Below are 26562 nucleotides of genomic sequence, written 5' to 3' on the forward strand. Positions count from 1 at the left end.
CCCAGCGCACATAGAATTTTGTGCGATACCTTGCCATCACTCTTTCGTATCGAAACTGCGTTTGGAAGTGTACTAAGTACGTAGCAGGAACGTGGGTGTTACAGAAGTGTGTGACTGATAACGCTAACTGAGAGAAGGAGTCCAAAGTCGATGTGTTCTGCCTACGGCTATACACTACCTGCGGACAGGAAGAAACCATGAAATACACGCGGGCAGCAAGAAAAGGAAGCAATTAAAAATACATATCTGGAGCATAAACAGGAACAAGCCGTCGTCAATAATAATAATGAAGTAGAGCAAGGTTTTCGTCACGGACGATGTTGTTGAGCAGAAGGGCTGCTAAGCGGAATGGAGATTCATGCGCTGCAGTGCTCGGGTGGCTACCAAACGCAATTGGCTTATCTCTAGATACACCATCCCATTGGGAGGTCCATTGCGCATCGGGTCTGGCAAGAGATGAGAGCCGAACACTTCTCGGCGGGTCAGTTCAAGTCGTTGGGGAGTTCGGGTTTGAGGGGGGGGCCGGGAAAACATCCTAGACGCTGTTAGTGAGTCGACTGGATAGATAGAGGTCTTGGACATACTTCTCGTTGGCGAAGCATTGGCATGCCGCTTCTATCACGAACATAAAGTTCGACAAAGCCGCTCACGAGTCTCGTGCGGCGGTTAAGTTGCCAGCTGAGGATCACAACGGCATTAATGGCCCCATCACCACCGACGAGCAGGAGGCTCATATCATCCATAAGATGATTCCATGATTCGCTCCACCCAGACTCCATCACAAGGGATGGGAGAGCATCGTTCTTTGCTCGAATGAAGAAATCAGGTTCTTTCCGGGAACAACGATAGGGGCCTGATTGGAACTCAAGGGCTACAAGAATCTAGTCGGGAGTCAATTCAGAGAAGCGTAGGGTAACTTACTTGTGCCCACTAGTGTTTCAATTTGGGCTTGTTCATAACCAGTTAAATCCCCAGTATCCCGCATGGCAATCTCGGAAAGACGCCACCAAGTTTGAACACAATCATGTAAAACAGTCGGCATAATTGTGATTCGTAAAACTTGGGTGAAAGAATTGTAATTTTTCCTGAGAGAATCAGTGTCAAAGAAGTCGACGAGAGAGCTTACATGCGTGGACTTACCGCGTTGAGTATCCGTCCCTTGTTTGGTTAATCGAGTCCACTGTCTGTTCCGCCCACAACGAGCTCACTTTTGTGTATACCAACACTTGAGGATTCGATGCGCGTTGGATTGCGTCGCGGACGTGAGACTCAAACTCCACCTGATCAACAAATTTGTTCGCACAAGTCGTGATCATTGTTGAAGAAGGTTCGGGGCTGGCGTTGGGGGAAAGGTTGGGTTTGAGAGGGCGCGACATGGTGGGCCGTTAGATGTGGTTCAGATATTGCGGAAAGAGTTGAAGGTATATTGTGAAGGAAAGATCGACTGTGGGAGAAGACACTAGCTTATCAAGGTAAGTGGGGAGATAATAATAATGACGGAACTACCCAGCGAAGTGGAGCACGTGCACCAATGGGATCGATAATTAACAGGTCCACACCGCGTTCCTATTAGGCAGCTAACTCCTAATACATACAGCTGCCTACGTCGGCGCGCTAAACCCGAAAGGGGAGAGGGAGAATCCTAAGGTTATCACCTAAATTGATCACTTCTTCGCCAAACGCGAACGGTACGCGTTGGCTGCACACGACAGTCAACCTTTATCTACCAGTCCAAGGACGAGCATTTCTGGCCGCTGCCTTCTCACGGGAAAAATGCACACGCTTTTGAGTGACAGATTGCCAGACTCGCAATGAGCACCCCCATCACACTCACTCCCCGAGGCACCGCCCCGACCTCCGCAACTGCTTCCCCGCTTACCGCGTCCGTGATCAAGTTTCGATGTCTGTACACACATGACCTTCGTCGAAAGACCAAGCGCTGGCAGGATGGCTATCTCAAGTATCATGCCTTCAACAAGCGAGTCATGGTCTATGATGAGACGGGGAATTACATCGGTGATCATCACTGGCGAGCCAACGAGGAAGTACAGGATGGAGACGAGATGGAGCTGGACAAAGGAGCCTTGATTCAGGTCGGCGAGCGGATGGAAACCACACAGACAGACTTGACAAATTTGCTGGAAAAGAGGAAATCCAGCCAAGGCTCTCCGCAGGCAAGTGGCTCCATCTCGCAAACCCCACGCGCCTCGGCGCCCACCAGATCCTCAGCTTCGTCCCAGCCATTCCGCTCCCTCAATGAATTGTTGGGAATCAAAAAGACCCAAGTCGGTCATCTAGCCTCGCCATATGAAGAACGTCACTCTGTCGGGTCATCTGCACCTACTTCCCAGGCGGATGACCGGGCATCTAAGCGGCAAAAGGTCCAAACGGCAGGGCCCGCGACCCGGAACAAGCAGCTCAGTCAGTCACCAGTTGTGGACCTGACGGGCCAAGAGGATGAGTCGCCTCTGGCTGCAGTGCAGGATCTCGAGAAAAGGAAGAAGCTAGCGCGCGAAAAGAACCTAGCCAGAGAGCAGCGATTACGCAATCTTGGAAACGAGCCCCAGAGGCCATCAGCAGACATGTCCCAGGATATATTGATACCATCAACGAGTCCCAAGCCTTCGGCACGCTTGAATCGCGGGGTGCAGGCCCATCAACCGCCCAAGCCAGCCAAAGACCCTCTGTCATCATCCAACCCGTCTAGAGAAAGTACTGGGTTGCCGGTCAGCAATACCGATAACCGCAAGGCCCCGATCAGCGGGCCAACGTCCCAAAGTCCGCAGGCCAGCTCTTCCATCACTCCTCTATCGAACCAGGCCACCACTTGCACAGACACGGGTCGAGCAGCTGCAGGCTCGCCGCAGAGAAAGCCAAGACTCGAGAAACCGACTACACAGGATTCCACAGCATTCAAAAAACCAGCTCTACCGGACGTCACGCGTGCCGTCTCACCACCACGGTCAATGACAGCTGCACCCTCGAAAGAAACCGAGACTGTTTTTTCAAACTCCGCATGCGCAGCCGTAAATCCCACGAAAGGGCCTCTGTCAAAACCACCATCCACAATGCTTCGTCTAGCGAGCGGGAAGCCGCGCCGCAAGCTAATGTACAGCGCGCTTCTTCCAAGCGACTCGTCTCAAGGGTCAACATCAGAACAGCAGCCTACATCGTCTGTGGGATCAATGTCCTCGTCTTTTCCAGGCCGCAACAAACTAAAGATTAAATCAAGAGAATCCCAGTCAGTACGTACAAATGCCGTTCTTTGCAATAGCCTTGCTGATCTGTAAAATCACAGGGACTCCACAGCTCCGGTCCAGGTTGAGGCTTCTCCTGCAGAGTTCTTGCCATCCGCTTCAACCCAGTTCGTCCTCGAAGAAATGATGGCACCAACTATTGGCCCAAGCTCCATTCCACCCAAAGAGGAATTTCAACGCAGTTCCTTGATTGCGAATCAGCCGCCGAAAGCGCCAGTACGAAGAGCTCTCGACGCCCCTCTCCGGAAATCACTTTCGGATCCGAGCACGTTGACCCCTGGCCAACCCCGGCCGGTGTTGACTCGAAGTGCATTAAGTGCAGTCCCGGAGCATCATGAACCTGTTGAAGAAGGCCCGTGGACAGCTGAAGCTCTTGATCTATTTGATTTTTGGCCGCCTGGTCGTCCCAAGCCCTGAGATGTGGGCGCAGAAGCATACGGCCTGCATCGAGTTATTATTATTATGATACCCTTACTGTTAACCATGCAACCGCTTCTACGTGTACGATTTACTGAAACAATGTCAATTACGAATATGACCCCATATTACAAGGAAAATGGGAGTGTTCAAGCATTTCAAGTCGCCTTGATGCAATCGGGAGGTTGCTCTTACCGGGATTCTGTCGTGGGGTCTGTCCGTCAAGTATTCAGCTTGCCCGAATGACCTGCGACTTTGGGATACTATATGGAAGAATAAACTGTCCTGGACAGCGAACCGTCGTTCTACTGGGTTTTCTTGACCAGCACCCCCGAAATGTACGGCAAAGCCGACCAGCCAAACGACCGCTCAAGCTGCGCACTTTCCCAGCCACCATCTTGATCCGCAGCTCGTCTCAACGCCCCCTCCGTATCCCGATCCATGCAACAATCCCCGATAAAGTATCTCCATCCAAACATCATATAGATAGCCTGCGCCGCACGCGCCAGAAACGACCCCTTGGCAGTCCGCCATGGGTTCACCACATGCTCCGTAACCAACAACCTGCCCCCGGGCTTCAACAAAGCATACAATTCCCGCGTCGTCCGCTCCATCTGCGGCACAGAACACAAGACCCGCACACACAGAATCGTATCGAAAACACCGCTTCGATCGCGATTATGCGCATCAACAATACCTGTGCCCGTCGCTTCGAGCGCAGGAAGAAGTTCCGAGGATGCGGCGCCACAGCTCAAGACGTGGTATTTCGCCTCGAGACCCTCGGCTGCCGCTCTTGCGCGGAGCTCTGCGTGCAGGCCGACACATGGCTCGGCACCGTAGATTGATGTGATGGCTGGGGAGCGGAGAAGATGCATTTGGCTACCGGTTCCGGGGCCAATGTCTAGGACTACGCCTGAAGCCGTTCGGAGGAGTGGAGGGATGAGAGCTGCTGAGCCCACGAGCTCGGGTCCTTCGGCTTCAGTGGTGGTAGATGTTTCAGGCGCATTTGGAGCAGGCGCTGCTGTTCGGGCGGCTTTGGGAAAGAGTTAGCATGGGTCGTCGGCTATCGCTCATTGAGATCATGATACTCGGCTGCCGCCGGGCGGCATGAATGAATTGGGGGATAAGATATGTTTTTCTGTTTCCATGAAATCTAGATGGCGTGTGAACTGTTTTTTCCAGCTCGTAGGTGGTTCAACTTACTCGAAAATGCAATCCAAAATCGAGCAAAAGCTTCGTCGCGGATTTTGGCGGTCTGAGTGATGGGTGCGAGAACCTCGCCTCGCTTGACTGCTTCGACGCAGACGCGCATATAGTCTATTCCAATCTCCGTTAGGGTCGTCGAGAATACAATGCAAATAAGTCGCAAGATGCATGGTTCACAGGCAAGCAGATCGAAATCAAACTTCCAGAGGCGGGTCATGAAGCTTCAGAAGAGTACACATATGGTCATCCAGTGCAGTAGGGTCAAAAGACGCGCTGACCCATCCCACTAAGCGAATGCTCACAAAGCAAAACACTTTGCACACAATATCGTGATTCCAGGCTACCCAGAAAAATAAACAGAAAGAAGACTGGAAGCAAGTGATCGAGTGGAAAATGAAGTCATTAGAGAAGAGCCATAGCCACTCACAAGATATGGCCATGGCCATCAATTGGCTTGGTTCCAGCAAACCAAGCATTCGCTCCCGAAAGGGAGGGGGCGCCTCTGAAGACATATTGCTTTCACTTTAAACCAAGAGAGAAGACCTTTATCACCAATTTTGATGAAAGTTTTGGACTGGAGAGTTCAAACACCGTGAAGAGGCCGAGGAAAGCTCAAGAGCGTTGGAACTAAATGTCAAGGTCCACGACGGTCGAGATGCGAGTAGTGCTAAAATGCGGGCCCACTATTTATCTCGGCCGACGGCGACCTCGGTTCGGATCACGTGTTCTGAATTCGAATTGAGATAAACTCAAAATAATGGGTACAAGGCTACAGACCTTCAGTGAGAACAAGTTGGGGTCATCCGAAAGATATCTTTTGTTACTTATCACTTGATGTGAATAATACTTGAATGACATTGCATTCCAGGCACCTTACGAGCTGAAGCCGTCAGTTGTGCTCAAGCTGGATGTCGTCTCCATCAAGCAGAGTTTTACCATTTCCTAATGACATACAGCGAATCAGAAGCCTTGAAAGCCACTGCAGTATCGGAGTAACCCAGAATCGAATCAAAAAAGAGTATATCTTCAACTTGAGATGCAACGATGACAAAAGATGGCGGCTGTATTTCAACTTTCAAGGAAGATCCGTTCAAACAGGAGGGAGTGTAGAGCTGAGAGTAGCAAAGCGTAAGGCGGCAACAGTCAGAAATGGCAGAAGAGTGCCAGAGGGAAGAATGTATGAATTTAGTGATTATAGACACGAGAGAAGGAAAAAAGTAGCGGAGGCCGTAGTAGCAGGCATGTGTGCGTCAGACTAAGAATGATTGCAATGAGCGCATGGACAGCGAACAAGATGAGAGAGCGGGGAACGAAAGTAGGAGAAAGAAAGGTCAAAAGGGACAATTACCCGGGGGTCAGGTACCCCGGGCATTTTCCAGATGTCTTCAAGTCACAAAATGAAGAGGAGTCCGAAAACATCAACAGGTTTTGATGAAAGGATGCCGATGCACGACAAATGGCACAGGGGCAGGCATAAAAAACAAAAGGATGGCGAAGAGTGAAAGAAAAAGAAAATCGTGGCCGAGAAATGCGAGGGGATGGAAAGCCGTCACTGTTCGAGGGCCAGCCCACAAACTCGATCAATGTAATTGCAATGCGAAATGAGGCGCTTTTAATGATGAGAATGCATGCGGTTGACCCGCGGGCTGAACTTGCTGTTGCGTGAGAGCGAACCCACGTCATGCTTGCCATCGCAGCACGCGCGGACGTTCTCTAGCCGGTCTTCATCGTCGGCCTCATGTGAAAGCGTTTCCATGCTGGGCTTGTCGCGAATGCTCTCATCGGGAAGACTTGCTGGCTGTCCATTACGGGTCTTCAGACTGGAAAATGAGCCACGAATGGAGCTATTCAGGATCGAGCTGAGGCGAGAAGAAGACCTCGGGTGGGAATCATCCGGGACTTGTAAGGATCCACTGGGCCCTGAGGTGCTCAATGCAGGAGAAGCTCGTCCAGGTGTTCCTGCTCCAGATCGCATTGACATGGCTGAGGTGGCGCGCTGCGGCCTCTGGCGAAGTGTGCGGCTGTTGTACGAGGAAACAGACATGCGAGTGGCCAGACGGGACGACGATCGGAATCCGGGATTGAATTCATCAATGTCATCCAAGGTCACACTGCCGTTGTCTTCAGACTTTTTGCTTCCGTCTCGGAGAAGCAGATAAGACAAGGCATTGTACCAAGTTTCATGCCTTTGACTCGTCGTTGCGGTGAAGCGGACCCGGCGGCCAGGGCTAACAACCTCCAGGCTTCGGCAGTGCAAACCCGGAGGGTACGGGTTATCATCTGCAACTACACGCACAGCCTCAATGGGCACACTCTTGGTTCGCAACTGGGCCTTGCCTGCGGTCTGGGGGTCCTGCTCGCTCCAGTATAGTGTGCGCGTGTAAGGGTGAACCCAGAAGTAGCGGCGATGTCGGGTAGATGACATGTCAGAGGAACCAGTCTTGCGCGTATACTTCCACAAGAATTCACCAATCATAGTCTGCGTGATTGCTTGGATCATGCGCGGGTCCGTGTTGGCATTGTAGCCGTTGGCTATAGGTCCAGCGTAAGAAGTATTGAACCGCTCATCGAGCTCAGAAGCAAAGGAGGACACCGAGGACCGCCTTGACATTTGGCTCTGGCTACCTCTGCGCACGCGCGCCTGAGTGGACAAGGTCCGAGCAGAGCCAGGACCTGTGCTGGGCTCGTTGGGCGTGCGCGGAGCGGCTTGCACGTTCACTCGGTAAGCTGAAGCTGGTGCTGCAGGGGGCCCCATGTTGGCGGGCAATGGTGCATGTGGAAGGTCGATAGACTTCTTCTCCGCAGCGGCAATAGCTTCACGATGGTCAGCTGGCAATGGAGGGTGCACGCTGAGGGAAGAATTCTGGCTTGTTGCGGTATCCGGACGTCTCTGGCTCGATGTCGCAGATCTGGTAGATCGGAGCTTGGGAATAGCAAAGGGAGACACTGCTGCTGCACCAATTGCGGCCATTTCTGCGGCGTGTTTACCAGAGCTGGCGGAAGAGATCGGACGAGAAGAGTCTCGATCCATCAAGATCTGGTCGATCTGCTTGGAAGATAGGATCGTCTGGCAGCCGTGATCAGAGCTAACGAAGCTTGGTTGTTGTCTATCGGACTCGGGGAGCAATGCATTGCCAGCCACATCATTCAAAGCCAATCCAGCACTGACTCGTCGCTCAGCAGTGTGATCGATGCCAGCTCGTTGCTCCATGTCGGGTGATACGCCTCCGTTCTCCATGGCAGTAGCGGTCATCACTGTAGCCTTTGCCATATCTGTAAAATCTGTTTGCATGGCGATGTGGCTCATTGAAATGACAGGCTTGGCAAGAGCTTCCGAGGGTTTAGTCTCGATAAAGCTGAGATCAGAGATAGCGTGAACCGGGTGGTCCGGTAACCCAACCACCGCTGGCGCAATGGGCTCGGTGAATGTCGGTTCCGTCAAAGCAATCGTCAGATCTGGGAGGACAGGCTCTGGGACTGGGGCTTGAATAACGATTGGTTCCGGTGGAGGAGCCACCATGGCTTGCACTGGCTCTGTCGATGAAAGCTCAAGCAGAGACAACGAGAGATTGGGGACTATTGGCTCCGGTGCGGGGGCAGGCATGGCCTTGACCGGAACTGTTGCAGCTACAGCTAGCTCTGAAATTGCCAACTCTGGCAGGATAGGTACTGGCACCGGCGCAGGAAGAACGATCGGTTCGGGCGCAGGGGCTGGAACGGCCATTGCTGGTTCAGTGTGCTGCGAAGCGACATTTGACACCTCCATCTGGGGCACTTCAACTTCCTCAACGACAGGGATTGGCTGAGGTTCGGGCTCGGCCAATTGAGCTTGAATCGGCTCCGTGAAGTGAACAAAGTGAGAAGACAGCGACAACTCAGGAAGCTCTCGCACAGGTTCAAAGGGTATGACGGGCTCAAGCGGTGGAACAACTGCCTGTTTAGGCGCAGTCGACTGGGACTCAATTGAGGAGCAGACCAGCTTGGGAAGTTCAAGAACTGGACTCGTATGTTCCTCGGGCGCAGTGAAACCGCAAGAGAAATATGAGGTAGTAAGCTCAGGCAGACGCGGCGGTAGAGGGAGGGTTTCCTGACTGGAAATGGAGGCGACACTCATTTCCACCGGCTCAGCCTGCGTACCGGCTTCAACCAGCTCTACCTTCACTGACCGATCGTCCCAAGCCATTTTGGGTGGTGTTGGGACGCTCGCCATTTGATCTTGGTCCACATTGACATGCTTGAGGGGTGTCCACTGGGTGCTTGAATTGGTCATGCCGGGCTGTTCATCGTCGTTCGGAGTAACATCACGCCCAATATTCGGTCGAGGAGTAGTTGGCCGGTCATGCAGGGTGGAAAGCACAGCTCCAGTTGCGCCAGCAGCGGTAGCTCCCGCAGCCGCGGCGCCAATCATACCAGTAATGGACGTACTGGGCTCCCATGGATCAGTCATCACCCCTGAGTCAACCATGACAGGCTCGGAAATTGTGTCAAGCATCACCTCGGATGGTCTACGAGAGTCATTTGAAGGGCTCATGCGTGGAGTTGAGAGTGGAGAAGCTGCAACAGTATCTCCATCGTCGTCTTCATCACCACCCTCCAACTCTGCGAGTTCCGCGAAGAGGCTCTGACCCCCGAGAGGCGCAGGTTGCTCCTCGAAGCTCGGAGCAGGAGAAGCGCGTGCGCTGGACGGGCGGCTGTTGATTGCCATCGGAGCCTCACCAGAGGGACGGATTCGCCGGAGCACACTTCGCTTGGTCCGAACTCGGCGCCCAGAGAAATGGGTTTGTTGTCCGGGCGATGGGAATCCGCCATCAGTATCCTCCTCATCAGATGTGGCCGAGGCTGTGCTGTGGTACGGATCGCGATCGCGTGTCTTGCTCATGAGCAGAGATGGCTGACGAGTGCGGGGGGTCCTCTGAAGGCTGGTTTCGGTCTCTGTCAGATCAGCCGAATCATCGCTGCTGTCACCAGCCATGCTTTCGAGGCCAGTCTGGAAAGCGTCACTTTCGGTCGCTGTGGCACGCTCATTGGCTGTCTCGAAGCCTTCCTCGGCCTCGGTCGCGGTCTGGTACACATCGCTCGGCTCATCAGTCGAGGAGTCGACCATGGACCGAGTTCGCGCATCCCTAGCAGGTGCGGCGGGCCTGGTTGGACTACCCTGGCCGGCATTGTCCTCCCAGTCCGTATCATGGAATTCCAGCTCCACGGATGCCCTCTCTTTCCGACCAGCCCCCAGAAGGTCCGGGCGGGCAGGCTTGCGAACCGATGCTTCCTTTGTCTTCAACCGCTTAACGGAAGCATTGGAGGCGTTGGTCTCGCGACGACGCTGCTCCACCTCATCTCGAGCTTCCTGCAACATGCGCTTCAACTCGATCTTTTCAGTCTTCTCGCGGTGAATTGTACTTTTGAGATTCTGGATCATTCGATGCGCATGGCCGAGCGAGCTCTTGAGTGTTTCAGTCTCCAGGTGGCCATGTCGAGGGGTGAACTTGTTGGGTGATTGTGGAGGCGAACTCTCGGGCGTGACCTGGTCGTCATCATCATCGTTGAGCTCGTCCGGCAGGGCTCGGGCATCTTGCGACTCGTATTGACGAATGCGCATGGCAACTGCCTTAGCCAGCTCTTGATTCTGACCGGTCAGTTCCTCGAGCTTCTTCTGGAGAGCGAGCTTTTCCGCGTCGCCTGCAGTGAGGTTGCGGCGCAGAAGATGGATCTCCGAGTCGTTCATTTTTTGCGCAATCGCCTGTTCCTCGGCCAGCTTGGCATTGGTTTGCCGCAACTCCTCCACTTCTCTCTCGACTGCGTTCTTCTCTGCGTTCGCGGAGCTCAGACTGGCATTCAGCCGCTTCTCGCGCTCAGTTGCATCTCGGATTGCAGCCATGAGTTCATGAGTCTGTGTCTCGAGAGCCCAGTTCTCATCCTTGTAGCGCTGCTCGCTATCGTCGAGGGCGCGGATTCGCTGCGAGTAACCCTCTGCCTCGATCTCCAATCGCGATTTTTCGAGATTCACTGCCTTGAGCGTTTCCTCCCTCTCCGCCAACATTGCCTGTAATTGACGCACTTGGGCGAGAAGAGAGGTCGAGATTTCCGTGGCAAACTCGATATCGTGCACACGGCTGGACGGTTGATTGCGCTGTTTGCGAGATGGCACACTCACTTTGCTAGGCGAATTGGTCGATTGTGAGGCAAAGAGCGCAGAACTGAGAGGAGACTGAGACGAGCGGCCGTGGTCAGAATCAGAGCATCGAGTTAACCTTGCCAATGTGTGAAGTGGATTAGAGATTACCTTCTGGTCAAACCCTGACGTGCCTGATTGCGTGTCCTCCAAGCCAGCTGCCATGCGCTTGGGGCCCAAGAAGGCGCGAGCGGTTTCGCGGCCAATCTCATTATATTCTTGCTCCAAGTCGGCTAACCGCTGTCGCAGCTCTGGACCCATCTCTCCTTCATCTTGCTGCTGCTCAACTTCCTTCAAGCGATCAGTGAGGGCCTGCTGCTGCTCGATAAGGGCCGTGCCCAATTTGGATGCCTCCTCCAATCGTCGCTCGGTCTCTGCGAGATGAGCCTCCAAGGCGCGCTTCGCCTGTGCGGGCGAAGACGAGTTCAGGTTGAACAGCTGGGTGTCGAACGAGGAGTAGCGATGCGATTCGCGCGGAGCAGGGGTCTGCCCGGACGTGGTAACGAATGGGTCCTCCATGTTGAGAGACGGATATGTTGCCCCCAATACAGTTGTAATCTGTTATGACTCTTCTCTCTGGATGACGATCTATTCAGTGGCCGAACTTCCTGATGATCTCTAGCATAGAACTGGCGGCAAAACCCGGCGACAAGGTTCCCGCGCGCACGATGATCCTGGGACACAAGTTTACTTGGAGGATCTGTTCAGGCGAGCATTATTCGGAACTTTCGTAGCGAGTGGAATCTGCGTCCCGTGTTGGTGAAGATAATACAATCGGGGAAATTGAGGGGGGCAGAGCCGACCGGCGACCTCGTTGAAAAGGTGTCAACACGCGCCCAGCTGGGAGAGCGATGCTCGGGTGGTTGCTGAAGGAGAAATCGTCGCGAGGTTGCAGTAGGTAGTACAATGAGAGGACGATCGAGCAGAACAAACACGACTGTCCGATCGACAGGCGAATCAGTGAGATCCCGAGCCGGCGAGATCCTAAATCAGGTACACGCGCTTGATTGAGGCTTTCATGTAGCCAACCACAATACTCGGCGAAGCCCCCAATCGGATGACGATGTCGCGCTAGAGAGTCGGCTGAGAAGGGATTAACAATGGAAATTGGGGGGGGGGCGGATGAAAGGGAATTAAGATAAGGAGTAGAAGAATGTGAAAGAAAGAAAACAAAAAGAAGGAGAATCGTTGGAATGGTGGTAGAGAACGTGGGCCAATTGGTGATGCGAAGAGGGGAGGGCAATGGGCGACTCGGGCGGGGAGAAAAGGGAAGAGAGTGGGAAATTGGACGAGAGACGGCTAAGGTACGCTTCTGCGGCGCAGCCAACTGGGGACATTCTGGTATTTCGAAAGTGTTTCTGGGGCTGCGGGAGCGGGGAGCCATTTTGGAGGTCGGCCATAGCATTAGCACCTAACAGAGTACACAGTCAACTACGATTATCTGAGCTATTAGCTGTTTGAATTTGAACATTTCTACAATTATGAGATTGATCGGGAAGGCTCAAATTCCACCTGGGCTCCAGGAGTAAGTCGGAGGTCGCAGTGAAAGTAGGGACAATCGATTATTGTTTCATTGGTACAGATCTACATCGCGGACAGACTCTCGGGCGGGTCTATGTATCACTTTCTCGGGAACCGTCATCAGTCATCACAGTCTGAGCGATGTCAAACGCATATGCTCTGGCACCAGATCCACCGGGTCTGTAGGTACCACGCCTCAAGCCCCCGCGGCCTGCATGCGACGATTCAATAGTCTGTTGTATTTGTTGTTGTTGTTGTTGTTGTTGTTGTTGTTGTTGTTGTTCGGAGCTGTCTTTCAGCACGCGTCCGGGCTGAAGTTTGCACTGTTTGCCGAGATGGACTCCTCAAACCGTCGGGACCGAACAACCTTAACTTGCCGATGTGAGAGGTTGCCTGCACCAAGTTCCAAGCAACGATTCTGCTTAACTAATCTGATTCCACTTGAGTCCGGTCCCGCTCGACCATAAGATTGATGGACCTCTGATCGACTCGAGGGCGGAGGCAAAACCACATTGGGATTAAAGCTGTTGGATTGAAAGTCCGCCACCAATTGCTGAGTCACTCTCCGCAGCATTCGAGCCGTGTCCATGATCATCGATCAACCTAAGCCCTGGTGCAAGAACGAGAGATGACCGCTGAATTGCGAGTTTGACTACAGCTCTACGAATCTTTTCTACCTTCGACTTCAACACCCCGAGAGCGCAGATAATGACAGACGACACTGCAGCCCCCGAGGCAGTTCCTCAGTTTGGGTTCAAAAAAAGAGCCAGAGGCAAAGCCAGCTTTCGCAAGAAACCGACGACGCCGCCACCAGCCTCCGACTCCGGTTCAGATTTCACCTCCTCGGACGATGAAGATGGACAGCGCATCAAAAGACGCCGAAAGAATGTGGCCGTCACTGCTTCTTCTGCAGCAAATGCGACCCGGGGAGATCCAGCGGGCGATCAACCCACGAGCACCGGCCCGGCGCCTCTTTCTACAAACAACGATGCCACCAAGTCTTCCAACTGGTATGATGAAGACTTGAGCGCAAAGAATCTGCTGGGATCAACGCGCGCTCAAGCTTCGACGACAACTGGGCCTGATGGGACCTATAAAGGATCTGCCAATTATTCGAACTTTATCCAAAAGAACCCAGATGCACCCACAAAACAATTTGGCCCCATGAAAGCGCCCACCAATGTGCGCACGGTGACAGTTATGGACTTTGCCCCCGATGTGTGCAAAGACTGGAAACAGACGGGATGGTGTGGATTCGGTATGTTCATGAGTTCCTACCCTTTTCACTTGGTCCTATTCTTCGGCTGATTTGCTAACAACTGAGCTCCCAGGTGATTCTTGCAAATTCTTACACGCCCGAGAAGACTACAAGCAAGGCTGGGAATTAGACCGGGACTGGGAAATCGGGACCAACGGCAAGAAGCTGAGTGGACGGGTGGTCTCGCAACGGAAAGGTGCTCGTAAAACCGCCGAGGACGACGAAGACGAGGATGACGACGAACTCTTGGACAGCATTCCCTTTGCCTGCATTATCTGTCGCAAGCCCTACCAGAACCCCATCATCACCAAGTGCGGTCACTACTTCTGCGAGTCTTGTGCGCTTCAGCGATATCGAAAGAATCCCTCTTGTGCGGCGTGCGGGGCTGGTACCGGAGGTGTATTCAATACAGCGAAGAAGCTGAATACTCTGCTCGAGAAGAAGCGGGAGAAGGCGCGCAAGGAACGGGAGCAAGCCATTGAGAATGGTGAAGAAGTGAGCGAGGAGGAGGGAGACGATGGGGAAGGCGAAGAATGATGTGGAAGGTCCCATATTGCGACGCCTGTTTATCGCTGCAGCTGGTCTGAGCGATGGACAGAAGTGGCAATTCGACGGGGGGAAAAAGTAAACATCCCGACCTACCATCACACAGATACCCCTAGATACCCCTGAGTCTCTTCACTGGACCCTCGGTGCTTCCAAAACGGGTTTCGAGTCGCTGTCTGGCAATGACAGTCTGACAAGAATAGATGCCTGGATTCGGTGCTAGTCAGCATTGCGTACACCCGTCATCAGTTGTCACATATACCTTAGTTCTTTGAGTCAGGTGGTCAGGCCTGTACCAGTCCTCGAGCTCCCAGATTCTCCTAGGACCTGCTTGCCCTCCTGTGTTCACGTTGAAGACGGTCCAATCTATATGAGTGGGGAATGGTCGATCTTCTTGGCCGATCGCCTTTTGCGACCCATGTGTCCCACTCTCGAACACCTGCAGTACATCAGTCTGCTTTCACTTGATGCCTGCAACAGCTGAACCGCAAGGCCCGTCGGTTGCTCGAATCTGTGGAGTGTACTAGACTAGCAGACAGGAGTTACGCTCTGAAGACCATGCCACAGAGCTGGGGTGATGTTCCATCATTTTGTATGAAACGACACAAACCTATTGAATTGGAAGTGATCTGCTGTGCATCTTTCGACCGACCAAGTAAGCAATGAGTTCATCATGGGTCTAGTTGAAGACCAAGTCCGGTTGGCTTATGTTGTGGAGTTTCGTGTTGGAATGGATATTCTATCTTCGAGTCCTCGCTCGCTATTCATGTCTTGTTCATCTTCCATGTATGATGGATCAAATACTTCAGGTTTGCCTTCTTAATTGTGTAAAATCCGCCATTCCACAGACCAGGACCCGGCCATATGACTTGGATAAATCCAGGTGAATGTTCGCCTTCCATGTTCAGAGTTCACAGTCCACACTATACCAATGAGGAGAGCTGGAAGGCCGCTAGATCCGGTGCGACTATAGAAGTATAGATCGTATTTGCCAGCAAGACCGGCTGCGGATTGAATGGTGTCATACGAGGTTCAAGGTTGAATTGAGCAGGGAACAAATCAGATCATGTAACGAAAGCAAGACAACCCGTACTTGGTCCACTTAGTAGGCACCAAACGTTTCACGATCTGCTATCTCCGACGGCCAAAAACTGATATGCCGGCGAGGTGTCGCCTGCAGTGTCTGCACTCTGCAGTGTGATTGTGGCTCAGGGGAGCCAGACGGGTAGGAAAGTCATGAGTGCCTTGCATGGCCGGAGGAGGGGGGGCTTTGCATGTCTAACTCAGGACAACGCTGCTTGTGATTTAAACATAACCGGCAAAGTTCACGGGCCGCTTGCGTAGTGGTGGTACGTATGTCGGGCGCACGGGGCCTAGGGCACCCGAATACTCTGTAGTCTGTACCACAGTATGAGTTATTGTCCACTTAAGGTATTCGCTAGGTGTCCAGTACCAACTTGGTTGCTTACTTCAGAATGTTTGGATTGCCACGTGCGAGCCATGGTTCACAACATGGTGCCTATTCAAGATGTCAAGTTGCGTCAATGTGAATGTCATACAGTGTGGGCCTTACTTTGACTTGCAAACTTGGAAGGCCGCAGAGGCCGAAGTTATGCCACTGCTAAGTGGTCCGACTATTGGATTAGTAGTAGACTATTAGCCTCGTGGGTATGTCACTAAGTATTCGGATTGGCAATTGCGGCAGTGCTCTACGGTTAAGCCCCCACCACCTCATTATTTTGATTGACAGCCTAAAGTCAGAACTCAGAACGGGACCGCTGCCGAAAGAAGGTTTGGATCTTAACTCATCAATGGTCTGTCACTTGACAATCCTCATACGGAGCAGCAAGTGCATCGGGAGTCCGTGGACTCTCAATCGACCAGCACTGGACAGTGGTGAGTGGACCACTGGACACATGGTCATGAAGGTCAAACTTCCAAGTTCGTTCATGAGGAATGCCAATAGGTCCCAGGCTAGAGGAAAAGCTCGAACACTGGCGCATGACTTGGCCCGAGCCAAGCCTTGACGCTGACTCGGGGTCTAAGATCATGATTTGGACCCTGAATCTCTGCAGTCTCTGCAGGTCAGACCGTTGCCACCCATGAGAGCAAGCTTGTTCGTTGGTACTATGAACAAGCGTGCTCTGAGGAGATCCTGCTGAGCTTTTTAAGCATCAAAGAGGGTGTATCTGCTGTGACCCTCAACGGTTGCTCAGAACAGGATCCATCACGTCTCAGAAAGCCTCCTGGAGTCCTAGCCCTCATGACACTGCGGCTGTCGCTTGTTTGCAAACCCCTGGAGGCTGAAGGTTGACATCCACTTTGACCCGGAGAAGAGCCAATGATAAGTCTGGATGCAGGCGATCCCAGGTTAGACTCTTTCTCAGCCTTTCTGGGCCCGAGAGCAAGGCGCAGTTTTGGTGTGTCGTCGTGGAGTCGAGGAACGAACAAGATACACCCAAGTGACCCAACAGAATACGAGCGGTGGGAGGAAATGGTTGCCTGCTAGGGACTTGAGTTTGTACCTGAGTTGGCAAAGTACGGACACCAACGGTACGGCGCTGTTATTGCTTGCCGATGGAACGGATTCCCCACGTTCTTAGCCTTCTTTCGACCGTCTCTGCTTCTTATTGTGGACAAGACTGACTGAACTAACTAATCCCAAACCCACCTCCCCAGAAGAGGAATGGTGACCAACTTGCATGCGATACGGACGATGGCCGTTCAGGTGGACGGGGCCTGTTCCCCCCCACCTGGACTCTCCTGAGGTGCGGACCTCGTTGAGTCGGTTTTACCCCGTCTGGCGTCGGCGATACAAAGAGTTGCGGATACTCCCCTATTTTAAGATCCATCATGATCCTAGTGATCTAACACTCTTTTTCTCGTTCCTTTTCACTTTTCATCTTTAATTCCTTTACACTACTTTTTCATCCGAAGCTTCTTTTCTCACATACTCTTTGCTTTGCTCTCAATCCTCCACTTGAGCGTGTTCAATCTCTCTCTCTCTCGCCCTCCTTAGCCCAGTCAATCGTCCGACCATCAAGTCCGAAGTACGGCCGTGAATGAGAATCGGTAATTTCGACCCTGAACTCAGCACGAATCCTTGGAGCCGGGCTGAGCTTTGCTCGGAGCCCTGCTCTCCAATCACTGCACAAGGGGATCTTTCATCCATTGAGCAAAGATGAAAGGCGGAGTCCGGATCGCGCTCTGCGCTTCAATACTACTCTTGTCAACGCTATATCTGTTGGAGGCGAATCTTAAAGATACGTGCAGCCGTCTTCGCGCCGGCGCATATGTAATTGATTGGTTGAGTCATGTTACCATCGTGCAACGACCTACAGCTCCTCATGCTGTACCTGTGCTTGGTGACAAGGTGATTGTGATGGCTAGATTGCGAGAAGAGCCCACGGGATGGGTTCAGGAGGAGCTTCCTGAGTAGGTCATCCGTCCCACTTATCATCGCCCTGAAGTCCTGAACTATGATCGTCGCATCTGTCTGGCGGCGTCTTTTGCCAACCCCAGTCGCACAGGAATGTCAGATCTGCATTGGGATGGAACATGGCTTGTAATACGTTTCATATTCTAACTCTCGTCGATCAATTAGTTGGCAGCGTGCTATTTATACCGTCAACCCGACGGCCGAGGCTCGCGCTGATCCTCACACCCTGACGACCCCCGTCAACAAAGGCCATGAATCCATGGCCTACCTCACCTACATCATCGATCACTACGACACCCTCCCCTCCACCATTGTCTTCCTCCATGCCCACCGCGCCGGATTCTTCATGGCATGGCACACCGACGCCCCGCTCCACGACAATGTCAACGCCATGCGCATGCTTCAAACCGACTTCATCGAACGCAACGGCTACGTCAATCTCCGCTGCAACTGGAACCCAGGCTGCAGGGAAGCCCACCGGTTCAACGCCCACGTCACCGACCAAATCTGGTGGGATGTCTTCGAGGGCACCAGCACGCCCCCGCTGAACGCATCCTCGCCGGTGGACCAGTCATTCGCCCACATGAAATACATGCGCAAGCCCGATCAGGTGGGCGCCGCGTGCTGTGCACAATTCGGCGTGTCCAGAAGCCAGGTGCTGACTCGACCGCGCGACGACTATGTCAAGTTCCGACAATGGGTCATCGATACCGAGTTGGACGATGCCACGTCCGGACGAGTAATGGAGTTCCTGTGGCATGTGATCTTTGGCATGAAAGCGGTGTATTGCCCTGATGAGGAACTCTGCTATTGTCAGGTTTATGGCAAGTGTTGAAGTCCAGGAAAAGGGTTCGCCCCTTTGACAGGGTGCATTGCATTGTCTCATTTTCAGCGGCGTTTGATGTACAAAATTTTTCCCTCGCTCTTTTGTTTTTGCCGAATCCATGGAGATCCATTTTTCCCCGGAAACTCGGTGATGCCGAAAAGCCTTCCTGCACCGAGAAGCAACGGTACTCCAGCAATTGATGATGTTTCCAATACCCCCTCTTGTCTACTTTCTGGGATGAGCACTTTCTTTGTTGGTTTTGACCTCCCACATGCGTAACTCATGGCTCACCAGCATTGACGCTTTTGATAGACTCGTCCCTCGAGAGCCACGATATTTCTTTTTGGTGGTTTGAATAATACAGATCACTGCGCGAAACAATTTTAAAAATGTTCAAATTCTGTCTTGACGAGGCCCGGACTTTTGAAGTGGCACTAGTACAGTAAAGCTATAACTGCGAGAAGTCGGAGCTTTGACGGGGTGAGCTATTTGTCTCTGCCGTCTGAGCGTCCCATTCCCTGGTTGCCTTATGTTTCCGTAGAGTCATTCCATGTTTCAGGCATAGTTCGGTCCGGAGGTGACGCACAGAGCTGTGTTACTCTGGAATTCTATTGCACTGGCGAGACGAGATTTGCTTCAATATTAAGGTAGGCCTGCCACAAATGGATGTTGACCAAGGGAGGCTTTTCGAGGAAGGACGGTAGCTTGAGAGATTGTGAATCTCTGCTATCACCATCTTGAGGTTGTATGACCACGGAATTACATCGATGTTCCTGGGCCGATGGATCACCTAGCAACACAGTACGTTGGTAAGAGCCCATGGGACGGCGACGGAAAGAACACACAGCAGCTTCATTTGAACACGTTTTGGGCAATGCTGATAGGCTTAAGCTAATTCTTCCTCTCAAAGTATTGCTCTACTTGATCAATAAGGTCATCCTTCTTTCCAGCCGTGGCTCGACCATGGGCGTTAAGGAAGCTTTTGAGGACATGGAGCGTCAATTTCTTCAGCGTCCCTCTCTCATAGCACTGTCGGACTTGCTCTTCCAGATCTGCGGGTTCCTCGGTCTTCACACGCTTTGCAGGGGGTCGACTTGCGCCCTCGCCGGCGTCCCGCGCCTCTCTTTTCACCAGGGTTGAGGTTGTTGCAGCTTGGCCGCCATACATCTTGTCGAATATCATATCAAGTAATCGACTCCACTCAAGGACGTAGTCGCCAGCACGCTGGTATCTGATTAGGTCCACTTCTTCGTCAGAGGGAATGATAATATTCTCCCCGGAGCTTACCTTGTCGATTTGACGATATTTAGGTTTTGTCTTGTCCTCCGGTTCTCCGGGATAATCCTCATCGAGGGCCAGAGCCTGCAAGATACGGTAATGCCATTGAAGTGCTTTGGGTATGTAAGCAACGAGCGAAAGCAAGCACGAGGGAGATATCGACTGTGGGGAAGAGTCTCACCTGGGTTTGGGTATTTCTGGGCATCATATGCTCCCCTGGGGAGTTGCAGCTGTCCGATGACTTGACGCATCGCGTCTGTCAAATTGTCCGGCGACACCCTCAACACCGCAGGGGGATTCTCCCGCACATCATCTACAAAGGGCAGAGGAATGAGCCACATGCCTGGTGGTACCTTTTGCACTCCATTCTCATCAAGTCGTTCTTCACCAGCAATCATCGCAGCGACAACTGGCGCAGAGTTTTTGCGGGGAATGAACCAGACAATAGCGATCTTTTGGTCCTTCAGGAGCTTCTGATGTAAGGCAGAGAATACACGGGTTGACCCCACAAAGTCATCTTCGGAAGGGTATATGAAAGAGGGGTGCTTGACATTTGCCCAAATGGGCAAAGCGGACAAGGGCTTGAACCCAATGATACGAATCACAGGATCTCCAAAGTTGCGCAATGCTTGCAACTCCTCCGGCGTAAATGTGACTTGCTCACCACCGAATTTGTAGGCCTTTCGGATCTCTGATTTTTGCACCGTCTGAGCCGTATCGTCTGCCATATGTGCCGTGATACCCTTGACAATCTGGGGCTTTTCACCACCGAGCCAGACATAGCAGCTGCGAGCCGGCTCCTGTTTCTTGAGTAGTAGGTACCCATTCACGGCTATCTTGAAATTGGGTCCTATCTCGAGAGGAACATTGGAAAAGAGTGACCGCCGCGGCACGGCACGGGAATTGATGCTCGACAACAGTGAGTTGAGCAAGGAGATCCCGCCGCCTTTGCCAGTGGGGGTTTTCGTGTCTGGCTGGAGATATGTAGGAGCTTCGCCATCACGCGGAGAAGGCTTGTAGATAATGTCCTAGTCGCTTCGTCAGCATCGTGATCTTGTAATATATGCGGGAAAGTAACGTACATCATAGAACTTGGATGTGTCAAACTCATGGTCCGGACGGGAGATTGGGAACAACTCAATGTTTACACTCAGATCGTACAAATCCCTCGCCCGAACCGTCGCGGCCGACCTCAATGACTTGTTGTCTTGGTGGGGATTGTCATCATCGGTGACGATGAACAGCCGCCTGGATAGAAAATTTGGAGCCTTGGTAGTGAATATTTGATTGGCGCAGAACAGTACATTGGCCATGGAGACACGTTCGCTTGAAGGTCTCAGAATACCCCGCGCGTTTTCTTCATTGCCAGCCAGAGCCCGAAGATTCTTGACCTCCTGAGCAGACGGAATGTCAAGATCAGTGAAGAGGTAACAATGTGGGTATGATAGATCACCCCCCGTATTCCCGTCCTCGTCATAGAATTTCGTAGATTCGGTTCCGTACAGCAAAACCCCCATCATATCGTGTGGGTTCGATATGATGCGCTGTTGCATCAAATAATATGCGCACTTAAGTGCCGCTGATGTGGGAGACTCTTGAACTGGCCTTCTCGAGTCTTCAGACAGCCGTGGTTCCAGCATAGAGCTACTCACATCAATTGCGAAGAGTACAGCATCTTTGACAGCACGGAAGCTCTTCACCTCAATGACATTAGATATCCACGGTCCATCAATTTTACACACTGATTTATATTTCGTTCACTTACGGTCTCATCAACTTCTTCTTCCTCCTCCGCAACATCATCGTCTCGTGTGAAGTTATCGTCGGTCATGACGAGCGAATTTATCCCCCAAATGCGTTACTATGAATTAGGAAGAGAAGTTGACGAGACCTACCGGCGCCTTATTTGCGTCACATGGGAGCTGTTGCCTGCGACGCGAGCTAACGCGGAAAGAACGCGAAGGTCATGTGATCTAGGCCGTCCGGCTGCTTATCCCCAACGGTATTACAATTGGCCGATCCCAGTTACTGCGTCATTGATTGTGGATCCCATATGCCTAGTTGCACGTCCCGATATGGCCTAGAGCCGTCTCTGTTCCTAAGCATCTGGCATCTGGCTGAAATCGCGGCGCAGATTAAATCTCACTGAGCGCCAGTCCTTGGGAAAGCAACTTTGCTCGCCAGAAGTCAAGTCCAAATTGCATTTTGTTCGCAAGCTGCCCGTGCTACAATGTCTTTCCGCGGTCCCTTTGCAATTCCTCGGCGAGTATGGACCAGTGCAAGCACATCAGTCCTGCGCCCGATGCCTCGGAGTTGTCTTGGTTTCGCCAGTCACCAAAGATGCGGCATGGCAACTGTTGTGCCCCCGGTCACCCAAGACACGACAGGCTCGAAAGGGCCTACCGCAATGGTGTTCCTGAACATGGGTGGTCCATCGACGACCAACGAGGTTGAAGACTTCCTCGGCAGGTTATTCGTATGTGCATTCAAGCTCTGCGGAAGTGGCACCAACCCTTGAAAATTGGCAGAGCACTAATCCATATCCCCTCACATGACCGCAGGCCGACGGTGATCTCATCCCACTGGGACGATTCCAATCTTACCTGGGCCCTCTTATCGCACGTCGACGAACTCCAAAGATTCAGAAGCAATACGCAGAGATCGGTGGAGGCTCGCCAATCCGGAAATGGTCCGAGTACCAGTGTGAGGAGATGTGCAAGCTGCTCGACAAAATGTCGCCGGAGACTGCGCCGCATAAACCTTACGTTGCGTTCCGCTACGCAGCTCCGCTTACCGAAACTATGTATAATCAGCTATTGGCCGATGGTTTCGGCAACGGGAAGGGGGGTCGAGCAGTTGCGTTCACGCAGTATCCGCAATACTCGTGCTCTACAACCGGTAGCTCCCTGAATGAGCTGTGGAAGTGGCGCACTCGTCTTGAAGGCAAGCGCGCCAACGGTGAACCTGAGCCCGCCGGAGCCATCGAGTGGAGTGTTATTGACCGGTGGCCTACGCACTCGGGCTTAGTTGAGGCATTTGCGCAAAATATTGAGGCTCAACTTAAGACGTATCCCGAGGAGAAGCGGGATAAGGTCGTGTTGCTGTTCTCTGCTCACAGTCTGCCTATGGATGTTGTCAATCGCGGTGAGTCCCCCACAGACTTGCCCCAAACTCCCTCGTGCGAGTTCTCCTTCTAACTCTTATTTAGGTGATCCATACCCCGCCGAGGTCGCTGCTACAGTTCACGCAGTCATGCAACGCTTAAACTTCAGCAACCCTTGGCGTCTGTGCTGGCAGTCTCAGGTCGGACCCAAGGCTTGGCTTGGCGCTCAGACCCAGGACACCGTCATGGAGTATGTCAAGCGCGGCCAGTCAGATCTCATTCTCGTGCCCATTGCCTTCACCAGCGACCACATCGAGACGCTTTATGAGTTGGACCTGGAGGTCATGCACGAGGCCAACAGCCCTGGGGTCAAGCGAGCGGAAAGCTTAAATGGCAATCCAGTCTTTATTCAAGCCTTGGCAGATATCGCCCATGCGCATTTGAAGACAGGCGAGCCCTGTTCTGCTCAAATGACCTTACGCTGCCAGGGCTGTAAGAGCGAGCGGTGCTTGGAGTCGAAGAAGTTCTTCGCCGGCAAGCAGCACGGCTCCTTGGTCATGTGAGAGTCGAAACATCTGATTCTGTTTCCACCCTGCCAAGTGAACATTTCATGGCTGCTTTTGTTTACATGAAATCATCATTCAGCCTTCCGGGAGATTACAGCTCGAGGGGTTTCAGGCGATGCACAGGCTGCATCTTCACCAATGTAATATATAGCAATCAAACTTTGTTTTCACAAGCGTGTCAATATTTCCCCAACGATACCAAATAGGGTTCCAGCCATCAAGATCGATGATTCCATTACTTGGTTGGTCATGGAAATGGTGCTTTCTAACTGGCTGAAGAGGTCGTGGAGTCCGGAGATTTCGGGGGTCAAGCGCCTATCAGCATGATAGCTCGATGCGGAGTCGAGTCCCGGGGGCAGGGGTCCAGGATCTGTGTGTAGGTGTACAGTGTTCTATGAACGGCACGGGATCGAGGTCGTACAGTCCAGTTGGCAATGCACAAAGCAGTTTATTTCAGTAGCGATCGTATAATAATTGGCTGGATGGTCATCCAGTCGTGTGTGCAACGTGCATAGCAGGGCCACCGTCACCATAAGAAAAGGGAGTCGTACCTGGTCAAGCGATTTCGGGGCCTGGCACAGGAAGCACCGATTGCCGAAAGCCTGCTTTTCTGCTTGATAAGCCGATCTGCATTCCAACCATTGGCCTCCTCGGCCACCGATGTCAGCAAACCACCTTCCTTGTGGACTGACTTATCGACTGGTCATGTTGATTTAAGTGTTGCATCCGCCCATTGATCAGCTCAAATAACTATGCTCCTCAACCGCTCCGGTCTATAGCGCACCATGGAGAATGAAGCTGTTTTCGCGGGCGAGCCCGCTCTGGATGTTCAACAGCAAGTCGCAGATAGCCGCCCCGATTCGGCGGCCTCGAAATCGAAAACACTTCAAATTCAAGCGCAATCCTTGCTAGGTGACGATGAGGAATGGCGGCGGGAGCAGGCAGCCAGAAGAGAACATGCAGAGGAAGGTCCACGATGGCGACGGCCTAACGTGAGTCAAGCGCGACTAATGGTACATTCTTCTCTGTTTTGACGTTCTTCATCTTCACCGTAGATTTGGTGGCTGCTGCCATTTGGGCTGCTGTACACCTTGGGGTTTGGCGGCCTTGCCGTACCCAAGATCAACTTGATCATCTCCTTGGTCTGTCGCGACTACTTCGCCGAGAAGACAATACATGATCCTACTTTCACCTACCTTCCAGTCGTATTTGGTGAAGATAATCATCAGTGTCGACTGCCCGAAATTCAATCTCAAGTTGCGAAATTCCAACTGTACATCAACCTTGTCACCGGTATTATCTCTGCTCTTGTGAGTCCACGCCTCGGCCATTTATCAGACCGATATGGACGAACGACCATGATTGCGTTGTGTTCCTTGGGTGCCGTCTGCAGTGAAGTGATCTCAACGATTGTGGCTACATGGCCTGAGAACATGCCGGTCAATGTTCTCTTGATCGGAGCAGTCATGGATGGACTGGGTGGCTCCTTCACCACGGCTCAAGCTCTCATTCATTCATATGCCTCTGACTGCACGCCTCCTGCCCGACGCAGTGTGGCCTTTGGCATGTTCCAGGGCGCACTGTTCCTTGGAATCGCTGCCGGGCCAAGTGGCGCTGCTTTGCTGATCAAAAAGACTGGAGGCGTGTTGATCGTCTTTTACATCGGTCTCGTCTTCCATGCAATTTTCTGTTTGTCGGTTTATTTCATTGTCCCGGAATCCCTTCCGCAGAAACGACAACTCGAGGCGCGCGAGCGACATCGCGTGAAGATGGCGGACACGACAAATGCTCGTCGATTCTCTCTTCAAAATCTGAATCCGATGAATCTCATCACCCCTCTCAACATCCTCATGCCCGCGGTTGGACGACCGAGTGTGCTATTTCCAAATCGGCGTGGTGCGAGTAGAGTCCTACGCCGAAACATTGTCCTACTTGCGGCAATGGATACCGCTGTCTTCGGTGTAGCAATGGGGACTGTCCAAGTCATCATCATCTATGCGGAATACATGTTCAACTGGGGTAATGTCGAGTCAAGCATATTCGTCTCAATCGTCAATGTTGTGCGTGTGGTGAATCTATTCATCTTCTTGCCGATTATCGCCCGGCTCTTCCGCACGCCTTCGGAAGATGACGGTATCATCCGCGGATCCGACATGCTTGACATTATCATCATTCGTTTGTCGGTGATCTTCGATATACTTGGATACATCGGCTACGCATTATCCAAGCATCCCTCCCTCATGATCCTCTCGGGGGCAGTGGCTTCTCTTGGCGGAATGGGCTCGCCCACGTTGCAGTCATCATTGACAAAGCACGTGCCACACGAGAGAGTCGGACAAATGCTAGGTGCTATCGGTCTTTTACACGCGCTGGCTAGGGTTGTTGCGCCAGCGATCTTCAACTTGATATACAGCGCCACAGTTGCAACCTACCCACAAACGGTTTTTGTGACGCTAGCCGCTGTCTTTGGTGTTGCGTTCTTCATGAGTCTGCTTATAAGGCCGCATAGTGAGTTCTTATAGTCCCGGTCTTTGCTACAGCGTCTGCTCGCACACTGCTAACCATCCTTGTGCCCAGTCACCCTCGATGACGATGAGATATCAGATGCCACAGTGGAGGCAAATGAAGGAGGTGCGACTGAAGAAGATCCACTGCTGGGGTGATGATCTGTGATATTGTAATGCAACCATAGATCCTTAGCACTTCCTATGCAGTATAATGAAAATTAGATTCTCAAAATTTGCGTTGTAATACGATGTTCACGCTGGGTCAGTGGCTGACTAACTACTGTAATTGATGGGCTCTTCCGGCCGGTATCTGCCAGGGCCCGGGAGCAACTGAACTTTGGACAGGCGATCAGCTGATTCATCGTGAAACTTCGGCGGGCGCTTATTGCCTAGTACGCATTTTTGAACGATCTCCGAAAATGTACGCAGTCCGATCGGCTTCCTCCTTCGACTCGCAAACCCCTCG

The 26562-nt window shown here is 52.4% G+C and overlaps 9 protein-coding genes across 9 annotated transcripts; 5 read left to right on the forward strand and 4 right to left on the reverse strand.

Moving 5' to 3' along the window:
• Window positions 1–487: 487 nt before the first annotated feature.
• Window positions 488–1376, reverse strand: N7539_000228 (uncharacterized protein; the record flags this gene model as incomplete). The annotated part of the gene is made up of 4 exons (XM_056929832.1): window positions 488–535; window positions 585–871; window positions 922–1085; window positions 1141–1376. 4 exons carry the CDS (start codon window positions 1374–1376, stop codon window positions 488–490), a joined length of 735 nt encoding a protein of 244 aa, XP_056794125.1.
• A 435-nt stretch (window positions 1377–1811) lies between these two features.
• Window positions 1812–3674, forward strand: N7539_000229 (DNA helicase ZGRF1-like domain-containing protein; the record flags this gene model as incomplete). The annotated part of the gene is made up of 2 exons (XM_056929833.1): window positions 1812–3241; window positions 3299–3674. 2 exons carry the CDS (start codon window positions 1812–1814, stop codon window positions 3672–3674), a joined length of 1806 nt encoding a protein of 601 aa, XP_056794126.1.
• A 305-nt stretch (window positions 3675–3979) lies between these two features.
• N7539_000230 (class I SAM-dependent methyltransferase) lies at window positions 3980–5392 on the reverse strand (the record flags this gene model as incomplete). Its single annotated transcript, XM_056929834.1, has 4 exons — window positions 3980–4707; window positions 4878–5101; window positions 5151–5166; window positions 5308–5392. The coding sequence occupies 4 exons, from the start codon at window positions 5390–5392 to the stop codon at window positions 3980–3982; spliced, it is 1053 nt and encodes a 350-aa protein (XP_056794127.1).
• Window positions 5393–6492: 1100 nt separating this feature from the next.
• Window positions 6493–11571, reverse strand: N7539_000231 (putative nuclear migration protein (ApsA); the record flags this gene model as incomplete). The annotated part of the gene is made up of 1 exon (XM_056929835.1): window positions 6493–11571. One exon carries the CDS (start codon window positions 11569–11571, stop codon window positions 6493–6495), a length of 5079 nt encoding a protein of 1692 aa, XP_056794128.1.
• A 1710-nt stretch (window positions 11572–13281) lies between these two features.
• Window positions 13282–14368, forward strand: N7539_000232 (U2-type spliceosomal complex subunit CWC24; the record flags this gene model as incomplete). Its single annotated transcript, XM_056929836.1, has 2 exons — window positions 13282–13831; window positions 13905–14368. The coding sequence occupies 2 exons, from the start codon at window positions 13282–13284 to the stop codon at window positions 14366–14368; spliced, it is 1014 nt and encodes a 337-aa protein (XP_056794129.1).
• A 3190-nt stretch (window positions 14369–17558) lies between these two features.
• N7539_000233 (DUF3431 domain-containing protein) lies at window positions 17559–18651 on the forward strand (the record flags this gene model as incomplete). The annotated part of the gene is made up of 2 exons (XM_056929837.1): window positions 17559–17812; window positions 17982–18651. The coding sequence occupies 2 exons, from the start codon at window positions 17559–17561 to the stop codon at window positions 18649–18651; spliced, it is 924 nt and encodes a 307-aa protein (XP_056794130.1).
• Window positions 18652–19533: 882 nt separating this feature from the next.
• Window positions 19534–21751, reverse strand: akuA (uncharacterized protein; the record flags this gene model as incomplete). The annotated part of the gene is made up of 4 exons (XM_056929838.1): window positions 19534–20033; window positions 20102–20948; window positions 21003–21620; window positions 21686–21751. 4 exons carry the CDS (start codon window positions 21749–21751, stop codon window positions 19534–19536), a joined length of 2031 nt encoding a protein of 676 aa, XP_056794131.1.
• A 399-nt stretch (window positions 21752–22150) lies between these two features.
• Window positions 22151–23586, forward strand: N7539_000235 (ferrochelatase HEM15; the record flags this gene model as incomplete). The annotated part of the gene is made up of 3 exons (XM_056929839.1): window positions 22151–22396; window positions 22482–23064; window positions 23129–23586. The coding sequence occupies 3 exons, from the start codon at window positions 22151–22153 to the stop codon at window positions 23584–23586; spliced, it is 1287 nt and encodes a 428-aa protein (XP_056794132.1).
• A 788-nt stretch (window positions 23587–24374) lies between these two features.
• Window positions 24375–26252, forward strand: N7539_000236 (putative tetracycline-efflux transporter; the record flags this gene model as incomplete). The annotated part of the gene is made up of 3 exons (XM_056929840.1): window positions 24375–24581; window positions 24645–26097; window positions 26167–26252. The coding sequence occupies 3 exons, from the start codon at window positions 24375–24377 to the stop codon at window positions 26250–26252; spliced, it is 1746 nt and encodes a 581-aa protein (XP_056794133.1).
• Between the last annotated feature and the right edge of the window lie 310 nt (window positions 26253–26562).

This window comes from Penicillium diatomitis (assembly GCF_028827545.1).
Source record: "Penicillium diatomitis strain IBT 30728 chromosome Unknown utg000001l_segment0_segment0, whole genome shotgun sequence".
Lineage (NCBI taxonomy): Eukaryota > Fungi > Ascomycota > Eurotiomycetes > Eurotiales > Aspergillaceae > Penicillium > Penicillium diatomitis.